The sequence below is a fragment of the Coturnix japonica genome, chromosome 5, assembly GCF_054131305.1.
Source record: "Coturnix japonica strain WE chromosome 5, WE-NBRP24, whole genome shotgun sequence".
Lineage (NCBI taxonomy): Eukaryota > Metazoa > Chordata > Aves > Galliformes > Phasianidae > Coturnix > Coturnix japonica.
This window is the reverse complement of record NC_140667.1, coordinates 28,327,240-28,353,883: the sequence shown is the minus strand read 5'-3', so window position 1 is coordinate 28,353,883 and position 26,644 is coordinate 28,327,240. Positions and strand designations below refer to the sequence as shown.

The following is a 26,644-nucleotide window of genomic DNA, read 5'->3' as shown; positions in this document are numbered from 1 at the left end:
GGCGGGGCGGAGCACCACGAGGCGGCGCTGCGACTACGGCTCCCAGCGGGCAGCGCGCCGCCAGGACCCCGCTCCGCCTGGGCTGCCCCGGTGCCGCGGTCAGGCAGCGCGGGGCGCCTCATTGCGCAGGCGCGGGTCCTCGCGGCCGATGGCGGAAGCGGCGCCGGGCAGCGCCCCGTTCGGCTCCTCGCCATGGCGGAGCGCGGCCCCGCGTCCTCCGAGCACCTGGAGCGGCTGCACGAGATCTTCCGCGGGCTGCACGGGGAGCTGCGCGCCGTGCCGGAGCGGCTGCGGGGCGGCGCGGCGGGTGAGGCGGGGCGGATCCGGCTCGGCGCGTTCGTCGGGTTCGCGGAGGTTTCTCCCGCAGCGCGGCGAGGCCCCGCGGTCCGGCCCGGCGCTGCCCGAGCCGAGGGGCTCGTTTGGCTCCCGGCGCACAGCGCTCGGCTGTGGCGTAGCGGAGAACGGGAAGTGGCCGCGGAGGCGGGGAAGCACCGGCTGGGTGTGAGGGGCGCGGTGTCCGGGCTGCCCGGTTCAGTCTAATACCGGGTTAAATCCAGGGACACCATCCTATTCGTTTCCAGAAAGTACAGTGGGAGGCACTTAAAACTATGGGCCGCAGCTTTCAAGGCCAGAAGGCAGAGCAGGCTGCCCACAGAAGCTGTGGAGTCTCCTCCAGTGATATTCAAGACCTTCCTGGATGCTTTCCTTTGTGACCTGCAGGGAACTGGCTTTAACAGTGGGTTGGACAGGGTGATCCCCTGGGGTCCTTTCCAAACCCTGCAGTTCTGTGATTCAAAGCTGCCTTTGTTTTATTGACAGTCACCAAGAAGGAAAAGCATAAAGGAAGGAATACCCCTTTGTGAAGAAGGGCCCTGGAATCTGGGCATCATTTCTATACTATATATAATTAGTGGGAGGAGGTTGCAGGGTAGGGTGAGGGTTTTTTCGCTGCCTTGAAATACCAACTCAACCCTGTTGCTGGGAAAAGAATGGGGAGAGACCGTGCTCACACATATTGAAAAATGCCCCACAACGCTTGAATTTCAAAGAACAGAAATTTCCTTGCAGAAAGGAGGGTTGTCAGTTTTGTGGACAAAAGTAAACTATTGCCAGGTCCCCAGATCTGTGATATTCCCAAGGAAGTATGAACAAGGGAGTTCATGTGAAGTCAGGAATTTATCTCTCTGTTGAAGGCATTTGTAAGGCATTCTTTGCTGCCTGTGCACTCATGGGTCTTCATTTTTCACACTGTTATGAAAAGTCTGTGGGACAACAGATGGTGTCCTGTGTACTCCTTTGAGATGATTGGTAACTTCCCAGACTGCAGGGAGGACAAAATGTGTCATTGTTGGACCATCTTCCATGTGGAAATGTTATCTTACAAGATAATAAATTCTCAGGTCTGGAAGCAAGTGTTTTCTTCCTTCCAAACCTATAAGAAAGCATTTTAAACGGCACTGATCAGTTTCTGCTATAGATCCCATTATCTGAGTAAACAGTTAACTGCCTTTTTCAACTGATTGTTTTTTGGTTGGTTTAAATGAGATCTCACAGATGCTGAGAAACATGTGGGTAATGTTTCTGTGGCTGAAGTGCAGTGCTGTACTGATCCAATTGTGGGCACCCAAAGAGGGTAAAATACTGCTTTTTCAGCACTGCTTCGGGTTTCAATGGGTTCGAGACAGCAGCAGTTGTTCTAAGAGGGCACTACATTCACCAAAGGAGTGGAGTGTCCTGCATGAGCAGAATGGTGACTTTAGAAAGTTGTTTCCTTGCTGTGTGTGCCCGTGTCCTTGCTAGCAGCCTGGCCGTTCAAGCAGTTGAATCAGCACAAATGTACGTGGCAGAAAAGCAGGGGAGGAGCTGAGGATAGTCAATTTGGGAACCCCATAAATCAGCATTTCCTGCAGCGCTAAACTTATTCTATCTTAAGTGCACTACAGGTCAAGCTCAGGGGCTTAATGGGGATTTGAACTGAAAGGGAAGGGCCCTGGTGTGGCCACGGCACATCCATAAGATGAGCTGGTTTTAAATGTTTTGATCTAACATCCAGTGTGGTTCCAGAAAAGAGAAGTATTTGGACAACCTGATCTGGTGAATTGATGGTGTCTTCCATCTCAGAGCTCTGCAGGGTGCTTGTCTTATTTGAGTGGTTGTTTTTAGTGAACTGCTAGGATGCAAAAACCCGATTTGCTGGAAATCAGGATTTCAAGTTCTGCTTTAGTTTTGTTGGGGTTTATCTCACGTGTTGCTCTTTCTTGTGCAGAGGAGAAGAAAAAGCTGATTCGGGAGTTTGATGAGAAGCAGCGTGAAGCAAATGAAACGGTAAGTTTAAGCCTGGAATTGTGGCCTTTCTGGCCACTTAATATGTTGATTGCCCTAGAAAGGACAGTATCCCAAGTTTTACTTTAATGTTCTTATGTGAACATAATATGTGAATCCCTTCATCTAGTGTAAGTTCTGGGTACAGCTGTTTATAAGAATGAATGTGATGCTTTAAAATAAGTGTTCTTTCCTTTAAGCTCCGGGAAATGGAAGAAGAACTGAAGTATGCTCCTCTACCATTCCGCAATCAAATGATGAGCAAAATCCGGGCATACAGAAGGGACCTCTCCATGTTCCAGAGGGAGATGAGAAGCACAGATTTGGGATTGGGCCCTGGAAGTCAAGGGGATATGAAATACGGAATCTTTTCCACAGAAAATGAACAGAGTGTGAGCATCTGATAGAAACTGTATTTAAAGCTTCTGTGATTATGATAATGTTTCAGATGTATTGCTTACAGTGTTTCTACTTTAATCCACTTGCTTTCTTGCATAACTGCCTGTGTATCTCTTTGTGTGTAACTTGAGTATCTTGGGAAGAAGAAAGACCTAGAACTCATAAGAGAGCTTTTCTGTTCTAAAACACAGACATGAATGTAATCAAAATGGTAACATGTGGTTGATCACCTACACAACATATTTTTAAGAGACTCGTTAAGGATAGTGAAATACTTTATTTAAATCACTCCCCTGCTGAGAAGAATGGTAAACTGATCTCAATCTTAACCCCAAAAAGGGATGTGACTTACATACACTGTACAGGTTCTTCCATAGAGCCTTCTCTTAAACAATCTCATTTTTTATATACTTTCTGGAAACTGTTTTGTCTTCCTCTGTCTCGTGCAGTAATGGATGTGTTGCTGCAGAGCAAGAAATACACTGGTTTACTGCATCTGTTTAGGTATGTCCAGGGTAGAGAGAATGAATTTGCTTGCTGTCTTCAGAGAGGTGTCTATATAGAAAATTTGTGGAAAAGTGTTGGTTTTTTGTTTGTTTCCCTGCCTTAGTTAAGAAATGTTTGGGGGAGTTTCCATAATACAGTAGCTAGGTACATTTTTGCATTTGATTCCTCTTGATTGCTAAAACCCAAGAGAAGGCTGATGGGTCAGACTTTTTGAAGCTTAAGAAAATCTGAGTTACCTGTTCACCCTGAGGTCAGCAAACATTTCTTGCTCTCTGTCTGCGGCTACTGGCTTTAATAGAGGAGCTTTGTTACTTAGCAGTCCATCTGCTAATGCTTTTTGTCTGTGACTGAGTAAACTCCTAATAATCTCCTTGGCAACTAGCTGTAGTGTCACAAATGAGACTGACATTAAATCTGAACAAAAGGAAAGCATCTGGAAGAGCCCAGATATTGTTTTCATACAGATGTTGCTCAATAGAACAATGAATTACTGCAAAGACAGTTCTTTGTAGCTGAATGTCTTAACTCTTTAACTGCATACCCTTCTTTTTCAATACGTCAGAAGCCTGGTGTTTAATAGTTAAATGTATATTTTTCCTCAGACTAATCTGCAGTCACAGAGGGTGCTGCTTCTCCAAGGAACAGACAGTCTGAACCGAGCCAGTCAGAGCATTGAGCGCTCACACCGGATTGCTGCTGAAACAGATCAGATTGGTACTGATATCATTGAAGAACTTGGGGAGCAGAGAGAGCAACTGGAACGCACCAGGAGCAGAGTAAGTGGAGATCCTGTGGGCAGTGTGCTCACACAGCCCAGTGTTAGCTTAGGGAGAAATGTATGCCAGTCATTGTACTGGGAGACCCCCAGATGGGCTGAGCCGGTTGATGCTTTAACATACCAAAGGCTGCCACATTACTGTGTTGTGCTCATGAAATGAAATTGAATGGCAACAGCTAACACTAACCTTGCAATATTTGTACGTTAGCTGAGGCAACAGTTTGGTTCATTTCTGAGCGTTACCAAGCTGAAATGGATCATCCATTAACAGTTCAGTGGTCAAATTTGTTGGGTCACATAGGCCTGTCAGAGCAACGTGTTTATTTTCTTTGCGGGGAACTTAATTGCATGTCAAACAGTTGTAGATATGCACTAGAGAAGAACATGCTGATAACAGACAGCAATTATATTCATAACTCGATTAAAGAAACCAATTTAATAAAAGGGCCTCACACCAACTTTACCAATAGAGTGTTTGTAAATTGCATAGAATCTTTGCATGTACCTAAAGGAATATATCCCCAACAGTCTTGTTTCTGCCTTAGTAAGGAGACAGCTGTTCCCTTTGTACTGTGCCTGGAGAGCGGTGTTGTCTCTGAATTTTGAGAACATATAGTTTGCGTTGAATGCATTTGTTGGTGTCTAAATGTTACAATTAAGAATTGCATTTGCATCTTCAGAACTGTAAACTGGTAAATAACTTTTGTTTCTTCTTAGTTGGTGAATACAAGTGAAAACTTAAGCAAGAGTCGTAAGATTCTGCGTTCCATGTCCAGGAGGTGAGTAGCACCTGACTTAGAGGGATGCAGTATTCAGAAGGTTCTGTTGTTGCTTACTGTTTATGGAAAAAAGTAACAAAAGTGTCAACTGGAACTCTAGGGAGATATTAGGGCATGTGCAAACAGATTTAATGGAAGTGTAGGTGTGCAAATACTACTGAATTTGTGCTGCAAATTATTTGTATACAGTTTTATTAAGATAATACTGGGGTTGTAACAATGAGGCATGATAGATTGTAGTGATGGGAGGGATTTTGACTAAATTACAGTCTATTTCTAAAGGTAAATTTTGAATAGTGTATATTCAGGTTGGGAGACACTGTGGCATAAATCACTGCAGCAATAAGTGATTTAGGTGTCTGATGACAGAGACAAATCCGTTGAGCCCACAGGAATGCCTTAGCACAGCTGGACTGTTATTTGAGAAACTCTGAGCTTGACCCTACCCTGTGCTGATGACTGAAGCCTTGGTTGCTTAAGTGTATTTATGGTTTAACTGTGTGGTTTAATTATTCTCATAAACCAGTTCATGGAATACTTTTTCAGTGGGTACTTCTGGTCTAACAAGCTTTTTCCTTTATAATTACCGTAATTTCCTTTAGCAATAATTTTCAAAGGAAAAGTACATTGAATTAAGACTAAAAATCTCAACTTAACTGTATTAATTGATGTAAAATTAATCACAGTGTAGGTTTTAAAGCTGCAGCAATTCAACTTAAGTGTTCCTTTGTGCTTAATTGAATAAACAGGCACACACAGAGCAGGATGCTCTGCCTTTCTGGGGAATGGGGGCAGGAGGAAAAGAACACAACTGCGGTTTTTGAAATAAAAGATGGGATATGGGATTTCAGGAAAAATTAAATGGGCACCCAAAGGTTGCCTTCTTAAGTGCTATTTAAAATAGTACTAGCAGAAACAGGGAATCTACTTTCTGAAGGTAAGAATCAGCTTTTTTTTCTTATAAAAGAGCCTTGGATTATTTGTGTTTATTATTTTTTAACTCTAGAATAGCCACTAATAAGTTGTTGCTGATGATCATCATCGTCCTGGAACTAGCCATCCTAGGAGGTGTGGTCTACTACAAATTCTTTCGCAGTAGATGAACCTTTGTGACTTTGTTTTCCACTGCTGAGGAGCAGGATGGGATGTCTCCTCTGTGACTGTCTAAAACTGAACTATCTCATGAGACAGCATGCACCGCTGAAACTGTACTGACACGAGAAAGACAGTGAAAGGAAGCAAAAGGAAAATACAGACAGACTTGCAAACTACCAGTGAGATTACAGAGAAGGTAATAAATATTTTATTGTCTCAATTTGTATATACTTAACTAAATGAATAAATCTTCATATGTAATACAGTAGCCACTGATCAAGTGCAAAAACTACTTTTATTTAAAAATCAAGAAGTTAGTTAACAGTATTTGCCAAGTGTTGACAGTCTATTTGCTCGAGTGTCTCAGCAGAGCTCTTTAACATCTAGCATACCCAGCATTGCGGGCTCTTAAATCCTCACTTGCTGTTCACTGTCAGATTCATCTGGAGAGCTGGGTGTTGGGAGTTCATCAAAAGCAGTGTGCGCCCCTTCTCTCGTCTGTCCAAAGCACGTTGCTATCACATCAACTGCAAGACTAGCAGTTGCATTCACTTCCTCTTGAGAAGCTCCAAGCAGCGGATTGACTTCAACCAGGTCTACAGCTGAAAGCATTCCTGTAAAAATTAGGTGCAGCTTTGTTACTATGTGTAGTGGAAATGCTAAATTACGGTTTGAACCTGTGATTGAACACCTGGTGGGAGGGCAGGGCCAACCCAGGGGAGCTCAGCTGCGTGTAGTGTGCCTGAGTGACCAGAAGGGGAGGAGCCAGGATCCACCTCTTCCCAGGCCTCATTTAAGGGTTGGCAGTGGAGGTGGGGGCATCTCAGTCTGTCTCCTTGAGGACCTTACAGACCTTCCAAAGGTAAGCAGTTTGTTTCTGTTCCTACTGCTGTCCCATCTAGGCAGATACTCACTTGCCGTAGCTTAAGATATTGCTGCTTTGCCATCTTGGTATGCTTTGTATCACATTACACTAAGGATAAAGGTTAAAGCTGTAATAGGGTTTATTTTGCAATCCTTCATTCTTTGCAGCTAGTCTGATGTTTGAGGTTCTGACCTATTCTGTCCATTGGACAAATAAAATTGGCTCAAGTGAGGGAAAAGGGCACTGTTCTTAGATGTAAGTTATTTTCTTTAGTTCTTTAGGTTGTTGCTACCTCTCTCCATTCATGCTTTTAGCATTCAGGAGAAATTCAGGAGTTTGATCTTTCACTTACAGTTCTGAGGTGCCCTTTGTAACATGAAGACTATTTTATATCCTCTGGCTAATTTTTGTCATATTGTTCGTGATTCTGTGGAGGTTTCTGCTCTTTGTTTTTATTTTTCCCATAACAGTTTTTACTGCAAATAATTAATTGCTTAAACAAAGTCTCTGTGGCACAAGGAAGAAACCCTTAAGTTAGCTTCTGTGGATATCTGATGAAAGCTTGATTTGTTAGTTTCGCATCCTAGAGTAGGATCTCCAGACTGCTTAGAATTGTTTGTATCCTTTTCCCCCAAATGGGGAATAGGTATAGGGAATGGTATTTTGTAGAACGACAAAACCACTTTCTGTATTTGCTGTTAATATTTGTATTTACTTTTGAGAATGTTGATGGGAAAGCTGCTTTCAACACCTGAATTACTGCTCAGTGGGAAGAAACTGAACTGATTCTTCAGGCATCTCAGTTTTGGCTATGTTCATCTTATTTGGTTATACATGAGAAATGCAACTGCTATGGGCTTTGTGTAGTTTGTCCTTTCTGGCTTAGTGCAGAAAAGCTTGTCAGCTCTTACCTGTGTTGTGTATTTCCTCTGCAATGTACATGCCTTCTCTGTAAGTTAATCCACCTAGAACAGGAGTCCCAGTTGCTGGAGCCAGTGAAGGATCAAAAGCATCAATGTCAAAACTCAGGTGAATTGGTCTCTGTCTCCTAAACAAGGACAAGAAAAGGAATCTCAGAAACTTAAAAGTTTTTCTATGTGTATTTTTTCACTGTCCAGGCCGATCAGTGAAATGGCATCCTCTTGCATGATCTTTGCACAAAGTCCTATGCCATGTGTATTTGGAAATATATATATTTTTAACCTTTTGGTTCTCTGAACCATCTCTTACCTCAAACTTTTTTCTAATATACCTTGGGAAAAGAGAAGTTTGTCTTTCTAGTTTCACTGAGCATCTGCTTCCATCTAAGGGGGAGGCCATTAAATGCTTCTACCTCATTTACTGCAGCTGAATTCAATTTACTCTCAGTTACTAATATATATGTATAATCTTGGAAGGGTACTCGAGACTCAGAGTTGATTTAACACTTCTGTCAAACTGCACCAAAATACAGGATTCCTCAAGAAAAAGGACAAATAAGATACAGCAGGCTTCATTGGTTGCTACAGCTGTAATTCCTTTCAAGATTTTTGCCAAACACTGTGAAATGGTTCTGTTTTAAAACGTGTAAGTCAAGGATTCAAAGCCAGCGCTAAGACCTAATATTTACTGGAGACTTTAACACTTCTCTTAGGTTGCCTTACATAATCAGTGACCTTCACTTACATAACTCTTGGGAAAGTAAGTACTCAGCAAGCTGGTAGAGTAGTTAAGCCCATAGTTTGTTACCTGCCCATCAGTTGTTCAAATGTCCTCTCCATAACTTTCTGGATTCCAAGACGATCAACATCCCTCATGGAAAAATACTGGATGTCATAGTTTTTCAAAATGTAGCTGTTAGAATAAGATTTTAAAAAGAATCATCATTATTAGTGGCCTAAGCGTAAACTGTACAATCCTTGTAAACAGCCAGGGTTCTGTGGAAGAAGCCCATGATTTCAAGAGTTTATGGAAATCCTTTAAATCAACTTACTTTTCAGCAGGATCCACATCCCTCAACCCAATGTACACAATATCAGATGCTGAAATACAGGGCTTTAGCCAGGAAAAGCCAGGAAGTTGTGGGACCTGCAGGCAAAGTTTTTATATCAGATTAGTTTAATGACATATATAACAAACTTGTATTTAATTCTTCCATCAAAACTTTATAGCATCTTCTCTCTGCCTATATAGAGAAGAGTTCACCACTTAAGAGTCCTGTTTCCTAATGTAATCAGTCCCTGCCAGCGTCCCACCATTTTCACTTGAGCTGAATACATTAATGGATGAAGTTGTTAAGCTTTTCTGCAATCCAGTGTCTGTTCCCAATACACAGTTCCTGATTCTGCTCCTCTATCCAGCCTAAACCTTAACAGAAACAGGTTATTGTTTCTAAGTTCTGACCATAAAGGCTTCAGCTCCTGACAAGCACACAGGACACTGCTGTTGTGTCTCCAGTAGATCCTACAGGTACTTGTGGAATCATAGAACAGTTTGGGTGGGAAGGGACCTTAAAGGCAATCAAGTTCCAAAGTTACAACCCACCTGCATGGCAGGGACACATGGCAGTTAAGAGTGCACTCAATGCCAGAAAAAGTAAGATGCCGAAAGGATTTCAATGTAGGCTGACTGTCTAATAAGATACTTACTTTATCTTGAAGTTCTCTCAAGAGAAATGAGACTGGCTGTCCGTGGAGGTTTCCAGTTGGAGTTGTAAGAGGAGTGTTAATATCAGCATGTGCATCCACCCAGATCACACCGAGACGTGGGCACTGTCGTGCATGGCCGCTGACAGAACCAAGTGCCAAGCTGCAAGTACAGTAGCAAAGTCTTTACTCAGTTCTGCAAAACATTGTCCCTGTAGTTGTTCTGAAGAGGAAGTAGGAAGCCTGCAACTTCAGACAGCATCATTGTCATGTTTCAACATATTGGACATCCCTATGATGAACAAAGGTGTGTGCTGTACAGACTGTGTGGTATGCCACTCCCAAATAACTCTGCAGGACAGTACTTGTAATGAAAGATAAAAGAGAGCTCTTCTTTCTCCATTGCCAGCCTTCCCAAACTAAGTTTTTGCGTGTTGTAGCTCCAAATGCTCTCTTAGTGTACCAGGTTTCCTAACTCAGTAATTTGCTGTTCTCCAGTTTTGCCATCTCACCTTCACCTCAAGTTCATTCTTATATGCCCAGCTTTCTTCAATCACTTCTTACACTGAAGGTTAGTGAAAAAGAATAGAAAGACAGTCTAATGTATAAAAACATCTATTAAAAAGTGGCCCATGTGCAGGCATTACAAATCCATCCTAAGAGATGACATCCTGAGAGCTATAAGGGGTCAAAACAGACAAGTGACTAAACGTTCACCACTAACGAAACTGCAACAGTTTCTAAAGGGCTCTGATCACACAACTTTCCCAAAGAGAAAAACCTCATTTGTATATTTACAGATTAAGAACAGCCTGGAATTAAGCAATACTATCTTTAGAAGGCCTGGTTTTTATAAATGACATTTTTGTTCCACCCCAAAATACTCAGAAATCAAGATGCTGCTGTGGTACTGCCAGGGAACAACCCCCTTCTTGCTACCCTTCTATTTTTTACTTTAGCTCTTATACTCTCTTTTAAGTGTTAGCCTGTAAGCATGCAACATGAATAGCCTCCAGTTTGTGAGCGTACCTGTGATCACCTCCTATAGTGACACAGCTGTGTCCAGCAGCTACCGCTCTGCTTACAGCATCAGCCAGGACCTGGCTGGCTAACCCCACTGACCGTGGGTAATAGATCAAGTTGTTGTACAGTTCATCATTGGGAACTGGAGTGAAATTCAAATCTCCAAAGTCATACAATTGGCATCCTGGAAACACAACAAAAGGAGAAAGAGGCATTATTAAGCAAGCATCCAAAGGAAAGCACAGTCCAAACTGAAAATGTGGGCTCTTCAAAAAATTAGTTGGGCAAATATGTAAGGAACAACAGGAACAGAACCAATTCACTAGACTGTCTGCGCACCCTTGCCAACAATTATAGTACAAAAAAAAAAGTATAGTTTGTATTGCTGTCTTTCTAATTAGCCAAGTTGTGTACAATCTTAAACCATTTGCTGAAAGATGCATAGAACTGTATTCCATCAAGTTTGTTTGAGTCCTAGTAGTTATTTACCATTCCCAAACCCCACAAAAACCCAGGCACAAAGTATGCCTAACTGTAATGGAGGTGATGGGGTTTTTGTTTGTTTTACAAGACTACTTCCCATGCAGCTGGTGTCTTGTAAGAGAACCTGTCCATTTTCTCAAAGCAAGAAGCCGCAAGATTAAACAGCTGTTGAAACATAACAATGTTATGAATCTAAGACTTATCCTAAAAGATCTTTCTGCTTATTTAACAAAAAGAAGTCCCTTCACAGACAAGGAAATAAGGGAACATTTTTGGGTGTCATCTCCCTTTTCTCACCCAAATGGAAAAAGTTTATTAACTGGCTGCTTCTAAATTCTCTTCCATCTCAGTGCTTCACCTTTGAAGTTCTGCTCTCTGATACCACATGCTTTCAAACAGTCTTTCAGATCCTGCATGCAGAGCCTTTCAGTTTCAGATAGGCCAGCCGCTGCAGGCACTGGTGAGTACCGTAAAAGGTATTTACAGCTACATGAAATTCGCTTAAGACTACCCCAAATACCACTCATGCCTTTCCAGTTTGTTCCTCAGAGTCACTAATTGTTTCATAGTTCAAAGCATCCAGGCCGGAGCTTGACATTTTGCCTTCAGCCATTCAGTGATTAACAGGGAACTTTTTAAAACTAAGGCAAGCAAATCAACATGAAGAAACGTCCCACTTGGGACCCTGTGTTTCCTGTCTGAGTCCCATGAAACCATTAGCTGTGAAAAAGGCACTGAATTTGGTTGAAAAAAAGTTAAAGTTGCACTAGGAAAAATTTGAGTTCATTATCGTTTCAAAGGATTTTTGGACTAACGAATGGAATGAAGGAAATAGTTTGAGCCTCTTGTGAGAATTAGGCTGCTGGGAAATAGGCGAGCATATTTTCTATATCAAGGACATATGCAAATCTGAGATAAAGATGTAGCAGCTGAGTACAGCTATTTGACAAGGGATTCAGTGAATACAGCATCAGCTGCTCTGCAAGAATGCACATCACCTACAGAGGCTTAAGGCAGTAAGCTGGACCTACTGCCCCATAGATTTCAAAAGACAGCACAGGCATACAGCAGCATTTTTTCTCCTCCCTTACACAATACTGAAGTCCTTGGCAGGACAACAGCTTTGGAATTTTTAGCTTTTTTTTTTTTTCCTCCAGGTTTCAGTGCATTATCTTCTCTCCCAGTGCAGTCATTTCCCCCCACTGTTTCATTCTGCTCCCACACAGAATCAGGAAAGCATTGCAACATTCACTGTACGTACCTTAAAGAATTGTTTTTTAATCTGTATCTTCCTGCAAGACTACTTCTCAGGCACATGTGCACTATTCCACTATTATTTAAAGATTCAATGAAAGTATTGGAGTATGGCTGAAGATGACTCATCTATCCTACTGAATATTCTTGACAGATAAGAATGTGATTGCCTGAAATAAAAACACATGCAGGCAAATCTGCAGAGCTGGTGGGGGTGAGGGGGAACTGCTTTCATTCTACATAGCCTTCTAGTTAGGTCACAGATGCAATGAACTTGCTGGTCACAGCCACCAGTTGTCTGGTGTCTTCGTTTTGTGTGATTTTTCTCCTTAAATTTTGGAAAACAAAGCTTCACCTGGCAGAACAAATCTTTGAATGCCAAGGCATGTCCCCTGCTGTCCCTGACTAGATGCGATCTGCTGCACAGGCAAATGGTGTGCATGCTGTGCCTTCTAATGAGTCCAAGGAATCTGGCATTCCTGTTTGCTCACATCTTTTTTTCTACTGCTCAGACTTATTCCCTTTCAAGTATCAGTAATGGCTTCATAGATGTTACTTTCTGTCTATAAGCATTTACCTCTAGATTTTTTCAGAGCTCAAGAAAATGCAGTAGGTTGGGAGAAGGTCAAACAGGCATCCAACCACCAAATGGGATGTAGAACAGTTGCTTCTTTAGCTTGAAGAGCCCAAAACAAACATCTAGCAAAGGGAATCTGCATTTTTCATCAGTAGGAGCTTAACTTGTATTTAGGAAAAAATATAAATACAAATTAAGGATGTATTTAAGAAAATAAAGTTTCCTGTACGCCTTTTTAGTTAATGTCATAATGGGGCTCAGCCCAATGCAAAAGCAGGTGGCATTTAACTGAAAAACTGCCTAGGCACCAACATTAGGGAAAGCTTCCCCATCCTTCTCTAGCCAGAAGCAAAGATTTGACAGAGATTCAGCCTTAAAAGTCCAGCCTATCTGCTGACATTGCTGGAAGGCACACTGCCGTAATACAGTTATAACAAGTCTCCTAGGCAGCAAACAAGACTTGAAACAGAAGCAAGTGGAAAATGAGATGGAGACAATCTCTTGACAGAGGCTGCTTACACTGAATAATTGTGTACTAGAGGTAAAATAGAACATCTTAAATTAAAATAGGAAATTTTTCTTAAGGGTTTTTAAATCTGGCTGGAATAATTTAAAAAGAATCTGGAAGTGCCACTGTTGCTGTACCTCACTTTAAGCTATGTGTTATATAAAACTGCTCTCATGAAAGCATCATTCTTGCTTACACAACAGAGTTTGCTCAGATGACAGCCTCCTTAGTATAGAGAGGCTTGTCAGGAAGCAATGAGCATTGTAAACGCTGTTCATAGGTAACATTTTACTTCCTGGGAATAAAGGGCTACAAACTGTTACCATTATAAGCTCATTGACTTGTTTGGACTTAATTTTGTAATGCTTTCTCAAAGACAAGGGCAGTGTGTTACACAACAAACGAATGACTCATTCAGTACGAACAGTGCATTCTGAAACCCCTTTTAAGATAGTTCCAACCCTCCATATTCACCTGGGGAGGGGAGTGTAAGCAAAGGTAAACTTTTGTTTTATTGAAGTAGGAAACTAGATTAGAAAGGTGGTAGCTCCAAGGGTCTAAACCTTCAGCAGCCTGGTTTAATCAAATCTTTTTGCTTTGAAGTTGATTACATAGAGTTTGAGTCTCTTTAATTATATGTCACTGCCTAATGGGAAATTTCTTCTAGTAGGTATTTGATGGTTCCCTAGTTTTCAGCTGTCAAATTTCACTAAGAAGGAATTATACATCCCAGGAAGCTCTGCCTTGCTTTTTGGTGTTCAGACAGGTCTGGCTTAAGGCAAAGTAAAAGGCAGCAACAACCCAATTCCAACTGCTACCCCACATCTCTAGTCTGGAGGTGTCCCCTTTGCTTTCTATTAGCCAAGAAGTATTTTTTTCAGCCACAAATGAAGAAGCTACCTCATTTCCCCTTTGTATCTTTAATCACTTACGAAATCTAGTGCACTTGACCTGAAAGAGGTCTCCAAAAACGTCAGCATCAGGTGTTGAGAAACATTTGCACTGTAGCTTGCATCAGAGATGAGAGAAGGGGGCAGTTATTATGGTCTGTCACTCCCCTGACCAGCCCAGCACAAGTTCCACTTTCCTTCCAATAAACCAGAATCCAGAAACAGAAACCCAGAAACTGTTTCTGACAGCAAGTAAGCAATTAGAGCCATAGGAAGTTAATACCAAGGCAACTTTCCTTAATAATAAAATGCTTGAGAACATTACAGAAGTGATTATTATATTAGTTGACCATCCAGACAGTAGCAAGGAAGGAAGAGCAGAAGTAGAGCTCAATGAAAGTTTCTCCATATCTGCTGCTATAAACTAGTATCAGACTAGCTCACTTATGCATATTGAAATGACCAAAGAACAATTTGTTGTCTAGATTTTTCAGTCATCTCCCTGTGCTTCTCTCCAATAACTTCTCTCCTTCAAAAACCATTCATAATGAAAAATTAAGCAGTATCCAACTTAAACTTATTCCAATCCAGTTCATCTTGTGGGTGAAGAAAATCAGCTAAGCCATGTATTAAAACTGATTTTGTAATAAGATGTCAAGATTGAAACACATTGCTCATAAAACTAAATGAAATACAAGGGATGAGAATCAGCACTGACCTTTTAGAAGGAACGCCTGAACTCCATATACACTCACTGCTGTTATTTCTCTAGATATGTCTAAGCCTCATGGTAACCATGCAGACATCAAAGTGTCCAGCATTTAAAAGGATATCTCATAACTGGTGTCAGAACGCATTTTCTTTCTTCTAGCTTAGCTTTCTATGCCCAGGGTCAGTTGAAAAAGCAACCATGAAGAAGCCTCCCTGGAGATGTTCCCAAAGCAGCTCTCCTACAAAGCCTCCTCAGGGCTCCTTCTGCCTTCATGGTTATCAGTCAGCTGGCAGCCTGCTGTCATGGAGCTGATCCACACCTGCCCTCAGTGCATTCTGGGAGCTACCTGGATGTTAGACATGCTGCAGGTGCCAGTTATGACCGGGACATCAAACTGTGCCTTGACTTTGGCCATACAGGTATCACTGGTCTGTGAAATTAAGCATTCATGGCAAAACAAAGTCTGAAAGGAGTAATTTTAAAGAATTGTCTCTTGGATCTGTGTAAATAAGAGGAAGCAATTAATTTATTCCAGTTCTAGAAATAAGCTGTAATGCTTCATAATCATGTTGTACTGCTGTTAAATAGAGGATTCTTGTGTGCGCTTTTGTCTGTGAGAAGCAAAGGAAAAGGCAAGAAGGCTGCCATTTACATTTTGTAGGCATTCCTACTTCTACTTGGTAGGGCAGATGTCCGAGCTATTACTGTTAACAACCTTATGCTGTATCCTAGCCAGTTTTTCTGCTGAGAAAGTTCCTAGCAAATTAATAGACAGCTTTGACAGTACTGGCAGCAGATGTGATCAGAAAACACTCTCAAACAATAGCATTTTTCATCTCAGCAACACGGAGATTTAACAAAGCATTCTACTTAAATTGTGAGCAGTTGTTTACTATTTTGTCTGCCTCCATCTTAGCCTCGTCAACTGTGAAAAGTACAAATAACAAGAGAGACAGATCTTAAGTTTACCTATGGAGGAAATTTGGGCTTCTCTAGAATTCCACAGATTAAGGAGACTTGATTGGCTCTACTAACCTCTGCTCAACTCCAGCACCAGTACATTCTGTACATAATTGAAAAACTATCTCCTTAAAACTCTTCACCTGAGAAGATAATGGTGGATATGTCTAAGTAGCTGCTTCATGATTTATTTTCCATCAGTTCAGAAACTGGTCTTCATCTGAAATTATAACTTCATCTGTTGGTGAGACAGAAAAGCTGAATGGCTATTTTAAGGAGCTGATGTCAGTAGGGATCCAGTGGTTTTAGGCAAATCAGGAGCATATCTCCAGTCATGTGGGGATTAGGAGCTCCTTTCCTCTTTTAGAGGGGGTACCTCCTTCAGTTTTCTGATTCACTGCACTGACCTCTTGCATGCTATTACTAAAGAGCTCTGTTCCTGTGGCACAGAAGAGCAGCAACATGATGATCATTCTTTTTGACAAGCTCGGCTCTACTTGTTTTGTAGGCTCCATGGCTGTGGTCTATATCAACTTGTCAAGCAAGCAGCTCTCTTCCAGTTTTTTAAAATGCATTCTAGAGTAGGAGAAACCCAACTGTAACGAAACACAGCAATCCAGCCACGTTTGGTTCATTAAATAGAACATAAAACCTAGCAGTAGTCAACATATGAAAGTTAATTCCATGCTAGCAACAGCAATGGTGCTCTAGATCACAACAGCCTTTGAGATGACTAACAGCTACCTACTGCTTATGAAAAAAATCATGTAAGAATGGTCCTTTTCTCTGTCAATAAGGGAACTAAGCAGCATTGGATTTAAGGTTAATCAGATTCTCTGTATAATCTACAGCAGAAGGGTGAGGTCAAAGAAAAATCCACCAAAACAAACTTTGAAAAGAATACTCCAAAAAAGAACACTTTGCATCTTCTGCAGCTTAAGTCAATGTGTACTCTGACACATCACAGCTTCCCCATGCCCTTCCACTGGAAGTCTGATAATCTCCTATTTGTATTAAGTGCTAGAACAACACACAGCCCTCCAACTTTGTATGCTGTCCTCTCTCCCCACACCGTGCAGTTAACAATCTCTGTTTTCATGTAATATTTTTTTCTTTTCTGGAGAGATGGTAGAGTCCTTTAAGGTGTTATTATTTTAGTTTCCCTTTGGAAAAGAAACAGTGCCAAAAGACAGACGTCACTAAAGTGATTAAGAAGCCCCTCAGGCTTAGTTATGTTTTAATTGTGCTTGCTACAGACTTGCACACCCACTGTTTTTGGCTTGGGAGCTGGACTCCTGCTACCTTAGCACTCTCTCCTCCTGAGTGCACCTCAAGGTACTACCAGGAGGTAACAGTGTTCTCATTCTTCTAAGGAGAGCATAAAAGATGAGTTAATGGCTCAGATTCATCTCTGACAGGATAGTGATACCATCTGCCTCTCAGCTCCCTCTTTGTATTTCAGCCTAAGCATAAACAAGCTGCTCAGCAGCAGTGATCATTCTAGGCAGCCTAAAAGATATCATACCACGTGTCTACTGTTACAGTGTCTTTCAAGGGAAAGATCCATGAAGACAGAAAGTAGAGCAGCAGCTCAGGAGGCTGCAAAGGAACTATAAAAGACTAGCTGTTAAAATAGAGTGTGGGGAACAGAGAAATCCCTTCCAAACAGGAGAGTGGCAAAAGGAAGAACCAAAGATATGGTGTTCTCACTTTCTCTGACATACCTTAAGCATTGTCTACTGAAGTTATTCAATTAGATATACACACACACACAAAGCCATGCTGTTCCTTGATGTTAAAAGTCACAAAGTATGACACATGTGACTTGGGCAGTGCATGGGTCTTACTACCCAGGTGCTACAGTTCTGAAGTGGATTTAAGAGCATCTCCATTTCATGCAGGTCAGATTGAACATGTGGATGAAAAAACAAGCAAGATAAACTTTACATTTTCAGGCAAACAGCAGATTCTAGCAATCTCTTCTACTTGAAACAAACAAATGCAGTTTTCCCTAAAGGAATGACATCTCCTTTTCCCATTTCTGCTTCTTTTGACTATTCTGAATCCAACTCACTTTCTTGCTAGGAAGCATCTCCCCACAGCTCACCCATGTATTGACAAGGACAAACATTGCAATTGTGTCTATAGCCATCTCCAACAACCCTGCTGGGAGGGGAAGCAGGGGGAACAAAATAAAATAGCACCTGCAACTCACTGACATGAAAGCTTCAGAAATAGACAAAATATATGGGAAAAGAGAAGCCTCATATCTTAGGCAGCCTCATATCTTAGGCAGACATTATTCTCAAGGAGAAATCTTTTCTGCTGCAATTATCTACCTGCTCCTGGAAAACAAGAAACAAGGACCCATGAGAACAACAGATTCTTTTAGCAGAACAGATAGATGGAAGGCTCCAGTTAATAAGAGCAGCGCTGCTTTTGTGCCTTCTTCAGTCTTAAAAAGAAAATGTGCTGTGCTAGAAAGGTGAAGACAAAGGAAGATGTTTTAGTGCCAGTTCAGCATAGCACAGGAGGCCAAGCAACGGCACTATCACATTAATCCAGGCAAAGCTATCCTGCCAGCCCTCACACAAAAACTGATTATTAGTTAAGTCTCCACAGACAGATGTGCACAATTCATGGTAGTTCTCAGCCTACCACCCAGCCCTCCAGCAGATGGTCTCTGCACAGTAAACAGTTCCTCAGCCCGTGCCAGGGATGGGCCCTCACACAGAATGAGTTACGACATTTGTGCCATCTCAACCTGTTCAGGAGAGAGGTGCAAGAAGCATCAATGCCAAATGGCAAAGAGCAGCACCCCAGTGGAAGAACAATACAGGAAACTAAAACTGTGGGAAGAAAAAACACCAGAGCTGTTAAGAACTTTAAAAGCAAGAGCAAGAAAGCATCTCCATGTACATCACTGACAAATTAGTAAGCGGTCCATAAGCAACTGAACAGTGAGAGTACCCTTCACCTGTTTATTTCTGAATTTAGTTTGCTTCATTTCTATCCTTATTTTTGTTGTTGTTACTGAGATCCTGAAAGGGATCCTTTCTCCTCACCACCTCCAAGTTTACACAGAAGCAAAATAGTGTCATGCAAAGGAGGTTTTATATCAAAATAAGGATTTCTGTAAAACGCAAACTATTACATCTGAACTACTTGAAAGAGACTCCCAAGCTTTCCAATAGAGATGTCTGTCAGTTGACGTCAAACCACTGCCTGCCTCCTTGCTAAGGATAACACATCCTTTCAAAGCTGCCAACTCGTTATTTTCAGTAACTTTAAGGTCAGTAAGATCTAGACCTGTGTTTATTTCAGTGTACAGCAGCTCTTCTATTTTTGTTGTGGCTACAGACCATGATTGCTAGCAAGTGAAATGTTGCTAAGGGTGTGCAGATGAGCAAGACATCCATCTCAACTTGGCATAGGACAGGAAAAGAGCATCTATGCATTTGCTGACAAATCGGGACTTTCCAGCTTGTGAATCCCAAAATACACACAGTGAGCCCATAGGGCTGTGCAGAACAATAGCCTGTTTTAAAGTGGTTTCATAATTCAGATTAAATTTGCTAGAAGGCTATTAAGTAATTATTCTTCCTCTCTGTATGCATCTGAATTTCATTATCTACAGTATGTGCAATTATTGCTAACGTGATTCTTTCTGCTGTTGGTCCACCTCTGCAGTTCATCTCTATGGTAGTTTTCAGCGCTACCTAAAGATTCTTTAAGACCACTTTAAAGGTTTCTGTCCCTTATATCACATTTTGAACACCATCTCACGGTTGTTAACCAGTTCTCAGCTTGTAGATACAGGAAGCTGAAAAACAGATATGCTAAAACTTCAGATAGATGCAGACCTAAAGATTTCTCCAGAAAATTCTGAATTTCATCACTTGAAAGTATACGGCTGTTGTGGGAACAAGCTGAGTTCCTAGCAATGAACACGGACAACGATAATAATAAAATAATCGAGGAGCACAGTCAAGGGCATCCCTTGGCTGCATACGCGGAACGCTCCCTACGCGGCCTGATGCTCCTCTGGCTTTTGGGAGCAGCACACGCCCGCTGCCGAGCGGATGCGGCCCCCGGGAGCCGGGAAGACACGCGGGCTGCGGCAGCGAGCCCTTTGTTTCGGGCATCCCACGAGGTAGCGCCGCTGTTCGGCACGGGAGATGGGCGGCCGGCACGGCGCGGCGCGGCAGCCCCTCACGCAGCCTCCCCCGGCCCCGGCGCAGCACAACGCGCGGCTGAGTCACGCTCCCCCCGATGTGCGCGGGGAAGGGGGAGCCCCGATGGGGGTGGGACGAGTCGGATCGCGGCCCGCGGTGTCTCACCGAGCCCGGCCAGCCGCTCCACCAGCCCCGCGGCGCGGAGAGTAGCGGGGCCGTGGTCCACTCCGCGCCGTTTCTGTCAGACAGAGAAAAAGGGACGCGTTAGCGAGAGCCGCCCGGCTCCAGGCTACAGCCCCCCCCGGCCCGGCCCGGCGCCCACCTGCCCCCTGGAGAGCGGGGCGCCCACCAGCGCCACCGAGTGCGCCCGCCGGGACAGCTGCAGTCCCGCATCCGCCCGCTTGCGGAGGAGCCGCACGAAGCCGCCGCGCAGAGCCATGGTGCGGAAGATGCTCAAACAGCCGATGGTGCCCGATGGTGCCCAGTGATGCCCACCGCGGTCGCCCCGCTCCTTTTAGCCGGCTCCAGCTCCGCGCGCCCCGCCGGGCCCCGCCCCGCCCGCACACCCCCGGGCCGTTGGGCCAATGGCGGCGTGCGTGGCCGGAGGTGTGTCCCGCCCACGGAGCCGCGCGGGGCCCTTAGCGAGACCCGGCCGTGCCGCTGCCGCTGGGGTTTTTCCACTGCCGGGCGGGGACTCGGCGATGCGAGGGGGGACGGCGGGCAGCGCGACGGCACGTCGGCATGTCGGCTGAGGAGCCGTGCTCTGTTAGCAACGCTTCTCCTTGTAAAAAAGCTCAGCCCCAGTCCCTAATATTAGTGCCCCATTTTCAGCCTATACAGGCCTTTTCTTTTCCCTGTTTGTACCCCCAGCCCTTCGGCCCCCGTTGCCGCCGCTCTTTTGTTCTCACACGGCATCCACGCGGGGATTCTGAAGCTGCCATGAATGCAGGCAGCTGCCCACAGAAAGTTGGTACCGGAGGGGGCAGAGGGGTAAGCGGGGAGCAAAACAGCGGCCCTGCTCCGCCATGGTAAGAGGCGCATACGAGAACAACGCAACCACAGCCCTTAAAGCCACGGCTCCAGCACGGCCCGCTGACTACCGCAGCTCCGCTCCCCACGCGCACGCGCCGCCCGCCCCTTCCCTTCCGTTCCCTTCCTTCCGTTCGTTGCTGTGTGCACGGGCCGCAGTGCGATGGAGGAGCGGCGGTACCGCTCGGCGTCGGGGGCGCCGCTGTGGCTGCGGTGCCGGCAGCACAGCGCTTCGTGCCGGGAGCTGGCCGTGCGCTGCCCCCGCCTGCAGCTCCGCTCGCTCAGCGCCGTCACCTCCGCCGTGTGGCTGGCGGCCTACGGGCTCTTCGTGCTCTGCCAGGTACCCCCCACCCCGCCCCGCTCCGCTCGGCTCGGGCTGATGGGTGTGTGTGGTCTGGAACCCTTTGAAACATACCCCAGAAAGCAGCTGTGGGTTGAAGACCATTAGGCTTCATTACCAGGTCTTTGGCTGTATAATATACTGTCACTGATGTATACAACTGCATTTGGATGAGATTTCTCCAGTAACTTTACAAGGAAATACAATGTTCTTGCTGATTTCAGTTTAAAGTCGTTCTTTCAGACCATCCTATAAGGCTGATGTTTGGTGACTTAAATCCCATCACGCACGTATCAGCCAACCTTCTGAATGAATGGACTCCACCTATGTAAAATCACCTTGTAAATGTAGCCACTACGTTATGATTTACCGTTCAGCATTTACTTATATATTGGTCTAAGTTCAATTGGTTTTAAGACTAGAGCTCTGTCTTTGGTTTGTGTTACAGAATAGTATGGTGCTTTCTGCTGCCATATTCCTCATGCTGATCGGCCTCATCATCTACCTGCACTTTGTGAAGATTGACCAGGAATCCCTGCTGGTCATCGGCTCACTTGGCATCCAGGTGACTTCATCCTACGCTTCAGGGAAGGAGAGCACAACCTTCATTGAGATGAGCCAAGTGAAGGACGTGGTTATCAATGAAGCCATCCACATGGTAATCATATCGTCTTTCTTGTATAGCTGCAGACACACTCTCCACTGTGTATATTCACCTAGTGGCTTAGCAGTGCAGTTGAACACAGCAGCATAAATACAAATACATAGACTTGACTGCGGTCTGGAGCGATGGGGAAATGGCAGATGTTCTGCACCAAACTGCTTGCATGGAGGGGAGGGTGGAAAGCTGTAACTTCCATGAAAGGCTGAAGCAGGCAGCTGTGATACCTCTTTAACATGACACCCATAAATCCAGCAGTTTAATGTACCTGAGCCTGGAGTCATCTCCTGCTAAACTTATCCAAAAGAGTTGTTTTGCTGGCAGAGCACTCTGGGAAGTCTTGGAGATTTGCATAGAACTGTATAAAGTTTTCTAGCAAAAGGAAACAAAGGTTTCTCATTATATGCAAGGAGGCAGAAAAGCCTTTGCACTTACTTGTCAGTTTTATGTAAGACTTGGTGGGCTGTGCCACCATCACTGTTGAGTTCAAACAGTTACGGAGAACTGAGGTTGTACACATTGTCACTGATGTGTGTGAAATCATCATAGGTGAAAACAAATCTGTACTAAGTCCCCACAATCTTCAACGTGCTCCAACACTGTGTAACTTCTTAGAAAGGCAAAACAGGTAATTAGTAAAATGCTCTGCATCAAAAAAAAGCATAAGAGAAAGGCGTTGTCAGCAGGAATGTTTAAATCCTGTGCTGTTGGTTTTTTCCTGTGTATTTTGTTGCTAATATGTTTAGTAATATCTTGAATGTCAGCAACTCAGGTAGACTTGGGTGAAGAATGGCTTTGTGGAAGGGATGGGTTCTCTGAAAACCCACCTGCCACCTGTTCAACTAGAAACGATAAGTTCATGGAGCAAAACCATCCTGCTATTTTTGAGGCTGAACGCAAACAGGAAAAAAGAGAAGGGGACTGATTTCAAGCTGCTTTATTCATAACCTTGTAGCAAGAATATTTACCCTCTTGAAACACAGATGTTTCTGCTGATTTATCTTAATGAAAATGTCACACACTTGTTTCAACTCACTGGGCTGAACAAATTCCTCTTCCTGTGATGACTCTGGGCACTTTGATAGTGTTTTCGGACTTCAATTATTTTGTCTGTTTGTCTTGTAGCAAAAAGTTATCTATTACCTGTGCATCCTTCTGCGGGACCCCCAGGATCCTCAGGGAGTGTCTGAGGTTGTGCCACTCTTTCAGGTGAGCATGACTGAATAGTGGGGCACTACAAGTATCTATATGTATGTCAGAGGCCTTGTCATACCTTTATTTCACCACACGCAGCTGATTATGGCCACCTTTCTTTGACTGCACATTCAAGTTGGATCTTACAGCAGTGTGCTGTGAGCGGTATTCAAGTCTCACAAAGTGAAGCACCAGGGAAGTTTTGTTCATTTATCCCTCATGCAGAGAATAGTGCGCTGCATAAATGTGAACCTGACCAGCAGATTGCATGAAGTAGAAGTTTTTGGCTCATGGAGAGTAATGAGGACTTGCACAGCTTTCTGTGTGATCTTATGCTCAGCGTAACCTTTATAATTATAGTGCTGTAGTTGATTTTTCTCTTGTCTGTCTGTGCCAAAAAGATTTCATAAAAATTTCCTTGGCTTACAACGGTAACTTCCCCTACATCCGCTGACAAAGATCACAGTACAAGCTGTGAGCAATTTGCTTAATGTATAATAACTTGTTTGTTTTATTCACACCCTGCCTATCTCATGCTCTGCTTTGCTCAGACTCTCTCGCTAACTTGTTTTGGCTGTTCATAATCCTGTTTTGGGGATGAAATTTCTTTCTCTCTTTGTATACCTAACTCAACAATGTAAGTGAGGTATTTCATGTATGTCCAAGGGATACCCAACTTGGAGGGCTGCACTTAGGATTTGTGTTCCTTCCAAGCTTCCTGGAATTAATGTGTTTGGTTTTTTCCCTTTTTTCTTTTTCTTTTTCTTTTTCTTTTTCTTTTTTTTTCTTCTTTTTTTTCTTTTTTTTTTTTTTTTTTTTTTTCCTCCTTAGCTCGAGTCTGAACAATGTTTACTTCTATGGAAATATCTCAATATTGGCAGAGTTGATTCCACCAGCAAAGGATTAACAGGAAAGGGCCGTGTCAGTTTGCAGTTTGTTACCTGTCAGTAATTCTCACTTTAAAGTTACTTAGTTTTGAAGGAGCAGTAATTAGTAACTTACTTGCATCTCCTTCAGTGGGTCTTTGTTCCTCTAAGGCATGTCAGCCCTCAGAAACACAACTTAGCATGTCACTGTGCCCAGGAGCACTTCTGCTCTGAGTTAACCTATTGTTCTCTTAAGCAACAGTTGCAAGGAAAGGCATTAGATGGACTTCGCACAGTAATGCTGTTTTTGGGAACTCAAAAGTCATGGGGCCATAGGGACTGCAGAACTGGGAAGCTTTCACTGTCTTGCTGGTCCAGATTAGAAATGATGAAAAATCATTATTCTTTGACCACTATTCCTCTGTTAGTGTGAAAATGAATTGATGCTTCCAGTTAACCTTCAGTTGTCCTCTTGTTGATGGTAATAGCTGAGGGCCAAGTGTCTAAGCTCCTTGTCCTGAAGGTCAGTTTTTCAGGGTGGAGGTCTTTGAGGGAATATGACCTTACAGATAGATTAATGGCTTGGAAGGTGTGGATTTTCTTTTGTATTCTCATTGTACATTGTAAGTTGAAAGGAGAAGATCTTTGATTTGGTGGGAGATTCAGGCTGGCTGGAGAATGGTGTTGTGTATTTTAACCTGGCAGCTGTAGGGTCTGGTGCTTTTCATCCCTGAGCTGATGCAGCTTGTGCAATAGCTTTACGTTCTTTTGTCACCTACTTACATTAAAAAACTGGAGTTCGATGAATTCTCAATGAGCATGTAAAAAGGAAATCTATTCTCAGTTGACTTAATGTGAGATATTAACTACTGATATCTTACTCTTACAAACTTACAGATCTCTTTCTTACAACCAGTTCAGAGTGTGATTCTCTGTTGTTTGACTTGATTTCTAGAGTTCCCAACCACGTCTGGACTGCCTGATAGAAGTGTACAAAAGTTGTCACGAAATCCTGGATCAGAGGAAAGCAGCTTCACAATCAGATGGAGTAAAATAATGTAACAAATAATCAAGATGGAAAACTTGCAGCAGGACTTGGAGAGATGCATGGAAAAGAAGGCAAATCTGACCCATGGCTTTTTAAAATTAAATGCTTAGAATGTGATGCACTTGTAAGGATGGCAATATAGGCAGCAGCCCGCACAGTGTCACAGAGCTGTTGCAGAAGATGTCAGCTGAAGCACACAAGTGAACCTAGAAATTGACTGTTATGAAAACAGGTGAGCAAAACTTTTGACAGTCAGACAGAAGAGGTTTTTCCATGCGTCTCTGGAAAAAAAGGATGGCAAGTGGAGACAAGAACATGCAGCAAATGTTTACACTTCCATGGATCCAGGAATTCTGATGAACACAAATTGTAACCTTGGGCAGACCGAAAAAAATACTTTGGGGTTTTTTTAAGTTTCTTTATAATCCTTTCTTGGAAAGAGTATTAAAATAGAAGGGTGGGCTGGCTCAGTAACTTTTCCTGATCCACAGGGGAATTTCAGATAATGACAGAAAATGAAAATATGCCATTGTTTTGATTTATATTTATGGAGTTAAACATAGCAGAGCATACTTTAGTTTCTTCAGGAATTTGCTTGAAAGAGTCCCATGGTGTGGGACCCTAGAGAGAAGAGTCCAAGGTCAATACTCAGACATCACCTCCTCCAAACACTTGACTAGTCCATTCTAACAAGTAGCAAGTCAAGCAAAAATGGCAAGAGGCCTGCATGGATGAACAGGTTATTCCTGGCAAAATTCCAATGCCAAAAGGTGGAAGTGAGGATAGGTAGCCTAGGAGCAATATAGACTGTTGAAGCTTGTGAAGTATGTGGTTAGGAAAGCCAAAGCCTATCTGGAATTGAATTTTTCTAGGAATGCCAAAGGTAACAAAAAGGCCTTCTGGAAGTACTTGAGTAACAAAAAGGCAAGGAAAATGTGAGCCCACCGCTGAATGGTGTAAAGGTGTGGTAACATGGGACCTAGAAAAGAATAAGGTACTGTATGTCTTTGTCATTTCAGTCTTCACTAGAAAGACTGGGCTTCAGGAATCCCAGACTGCAGATAGAAAGGGAAAGTTCTGGAGCAAGGAAGACCCTTGATGGATCAGGCCAGAAAATACTTAAGCAAACTGCACTTTTGTAAGTCCATGGGACCTGGTGGGATGCACCTACAAGTGCTGACAGAGTTTGCTAATGACACAATCTCAGAGGAACAGCTGATAGGCCAGAGAGGTGTGCTGCCAGCCAGAGGGACCCAGGCAGCTTTGTGGGGGTTGGAGCAACCTCTTCCATAAGAGACAGATCAATTACTATGAGGATATGAGAAAAATATGTTGTTTAAAATTATAACAATGACTATGTGAATAAAGTAACTTAATGTGGAGAAATTCTTCTTAGTTGATTATTTAAAAGTTACTGTAGCTTTTAGCTGGTATTTTTCAGTCCTTTTTTTGTTTGTTTGTTTGTTTGTGTGTGAATCCTTATTAAAGTAATTAAGGCAATTGAAGTATTGGAAAAAGCAAAAGCTAAACTAGCAAGCTGACAGAAGCCTTGGGC

General features: G+C 43.2%; 3 protein-coding genes across 10 annotated transcripts; 2 read left to right on the top strand and 1 right to left on the bottom strand.

The window, feature by feature from the left end:
- The first annotated feature begins 141 nt into the window (after positions 1–141).
- On the top strand, positions 142–6,148 carry VTI1B (vesicle transport through interaction with t-SNAREs 1B). Its single transcript, XM_015864770.3, has 6 exons — positions 142–307; positions 2,267–2,325; positions 2,523–2,714; positions 3,831–4,004; positions 4,724–4,785; positions 5,792–6,148. The coding sequence occupies exons 1-6, from the start codon at positions 193–195 to the stop codon at positions 5,886–5,888; spliced, it is 699 nt and encodes a 232-aa protein (XP_015720256.2). The 5' UTR covers positions 142–192; the 3' UTR covers positions 5,889–6,148.
- Positions 5,938–26,475, top strand: PIGH (phosphatidylinositol glycan anchor biosynthesis class H). 8 transcript variants are annotated; one of them, XM_085549021.1, is made up of 6 exons: positions 9,586–9,676; positions 11,275–11,335; positions 14,976–15,235; positions 21,769–21,978; positions 23,107–23,190; positions 24,997–26,475. In XM_085549021.1, exons 3-6 carry the CDS (start codon positions 15,035–15,037, stop codon positions 25,096–25,098), a joined length of 597 nt encoding a protein of 198 aa, XP_085405147.1. In that variant the 5' UTR covers positions 9,586–9,676; positions 11,275–11,335; positions 14,976–15,034; the 3' UTR covers positions 25,099–26,475. The 8 variants fall into 8 exon arrangements, with proteins under 8 accessions (XP_085405151.1, XP_085405145.1, XP_085405148.1 ...); XM_085549025.1 differs by lacking the exons at positions 9,586–9,676; positions 11,275–11,335; positions 14,976–15,235 and adding an exon at positions 5,938–6,076; XM_085549019.1 differs by lacking the exons at positions 9,586–9,676; positions 11,275–11,335; positions 14,976–15,235 and adding an exon at positions 6,494–6,742.
- ARG2 (arginase 2) lies at positions 6,061–20,502 on the bottom strand. Its single transcript, XM_015864768.3, has 8 exons — positions 20,274–20,502; positions 20,117–20,189; positions 10,399–10,576; positions 9,373–9,532; positions 8,718–8,812; positions 8,474–8,578; positions 7,657–7,793; positions 6,061–6,494 (listed from the first exon to the last, which is right to left on the bottom strand). The coding sequence occupies exons 1-8, from the start codon at positions 20,388–20,390 to the stop codon at positions 6,289–6,291; spliced, it is 1,071 nt and encodes a 356-aa protein (XP_015720254.1). The 5' UTR covers positions 20,391–20,502; the 3' UTR covers positions 6,061–6,288.
- Positions 26,476–26,644: the final 169 nt, after the last annotated feature.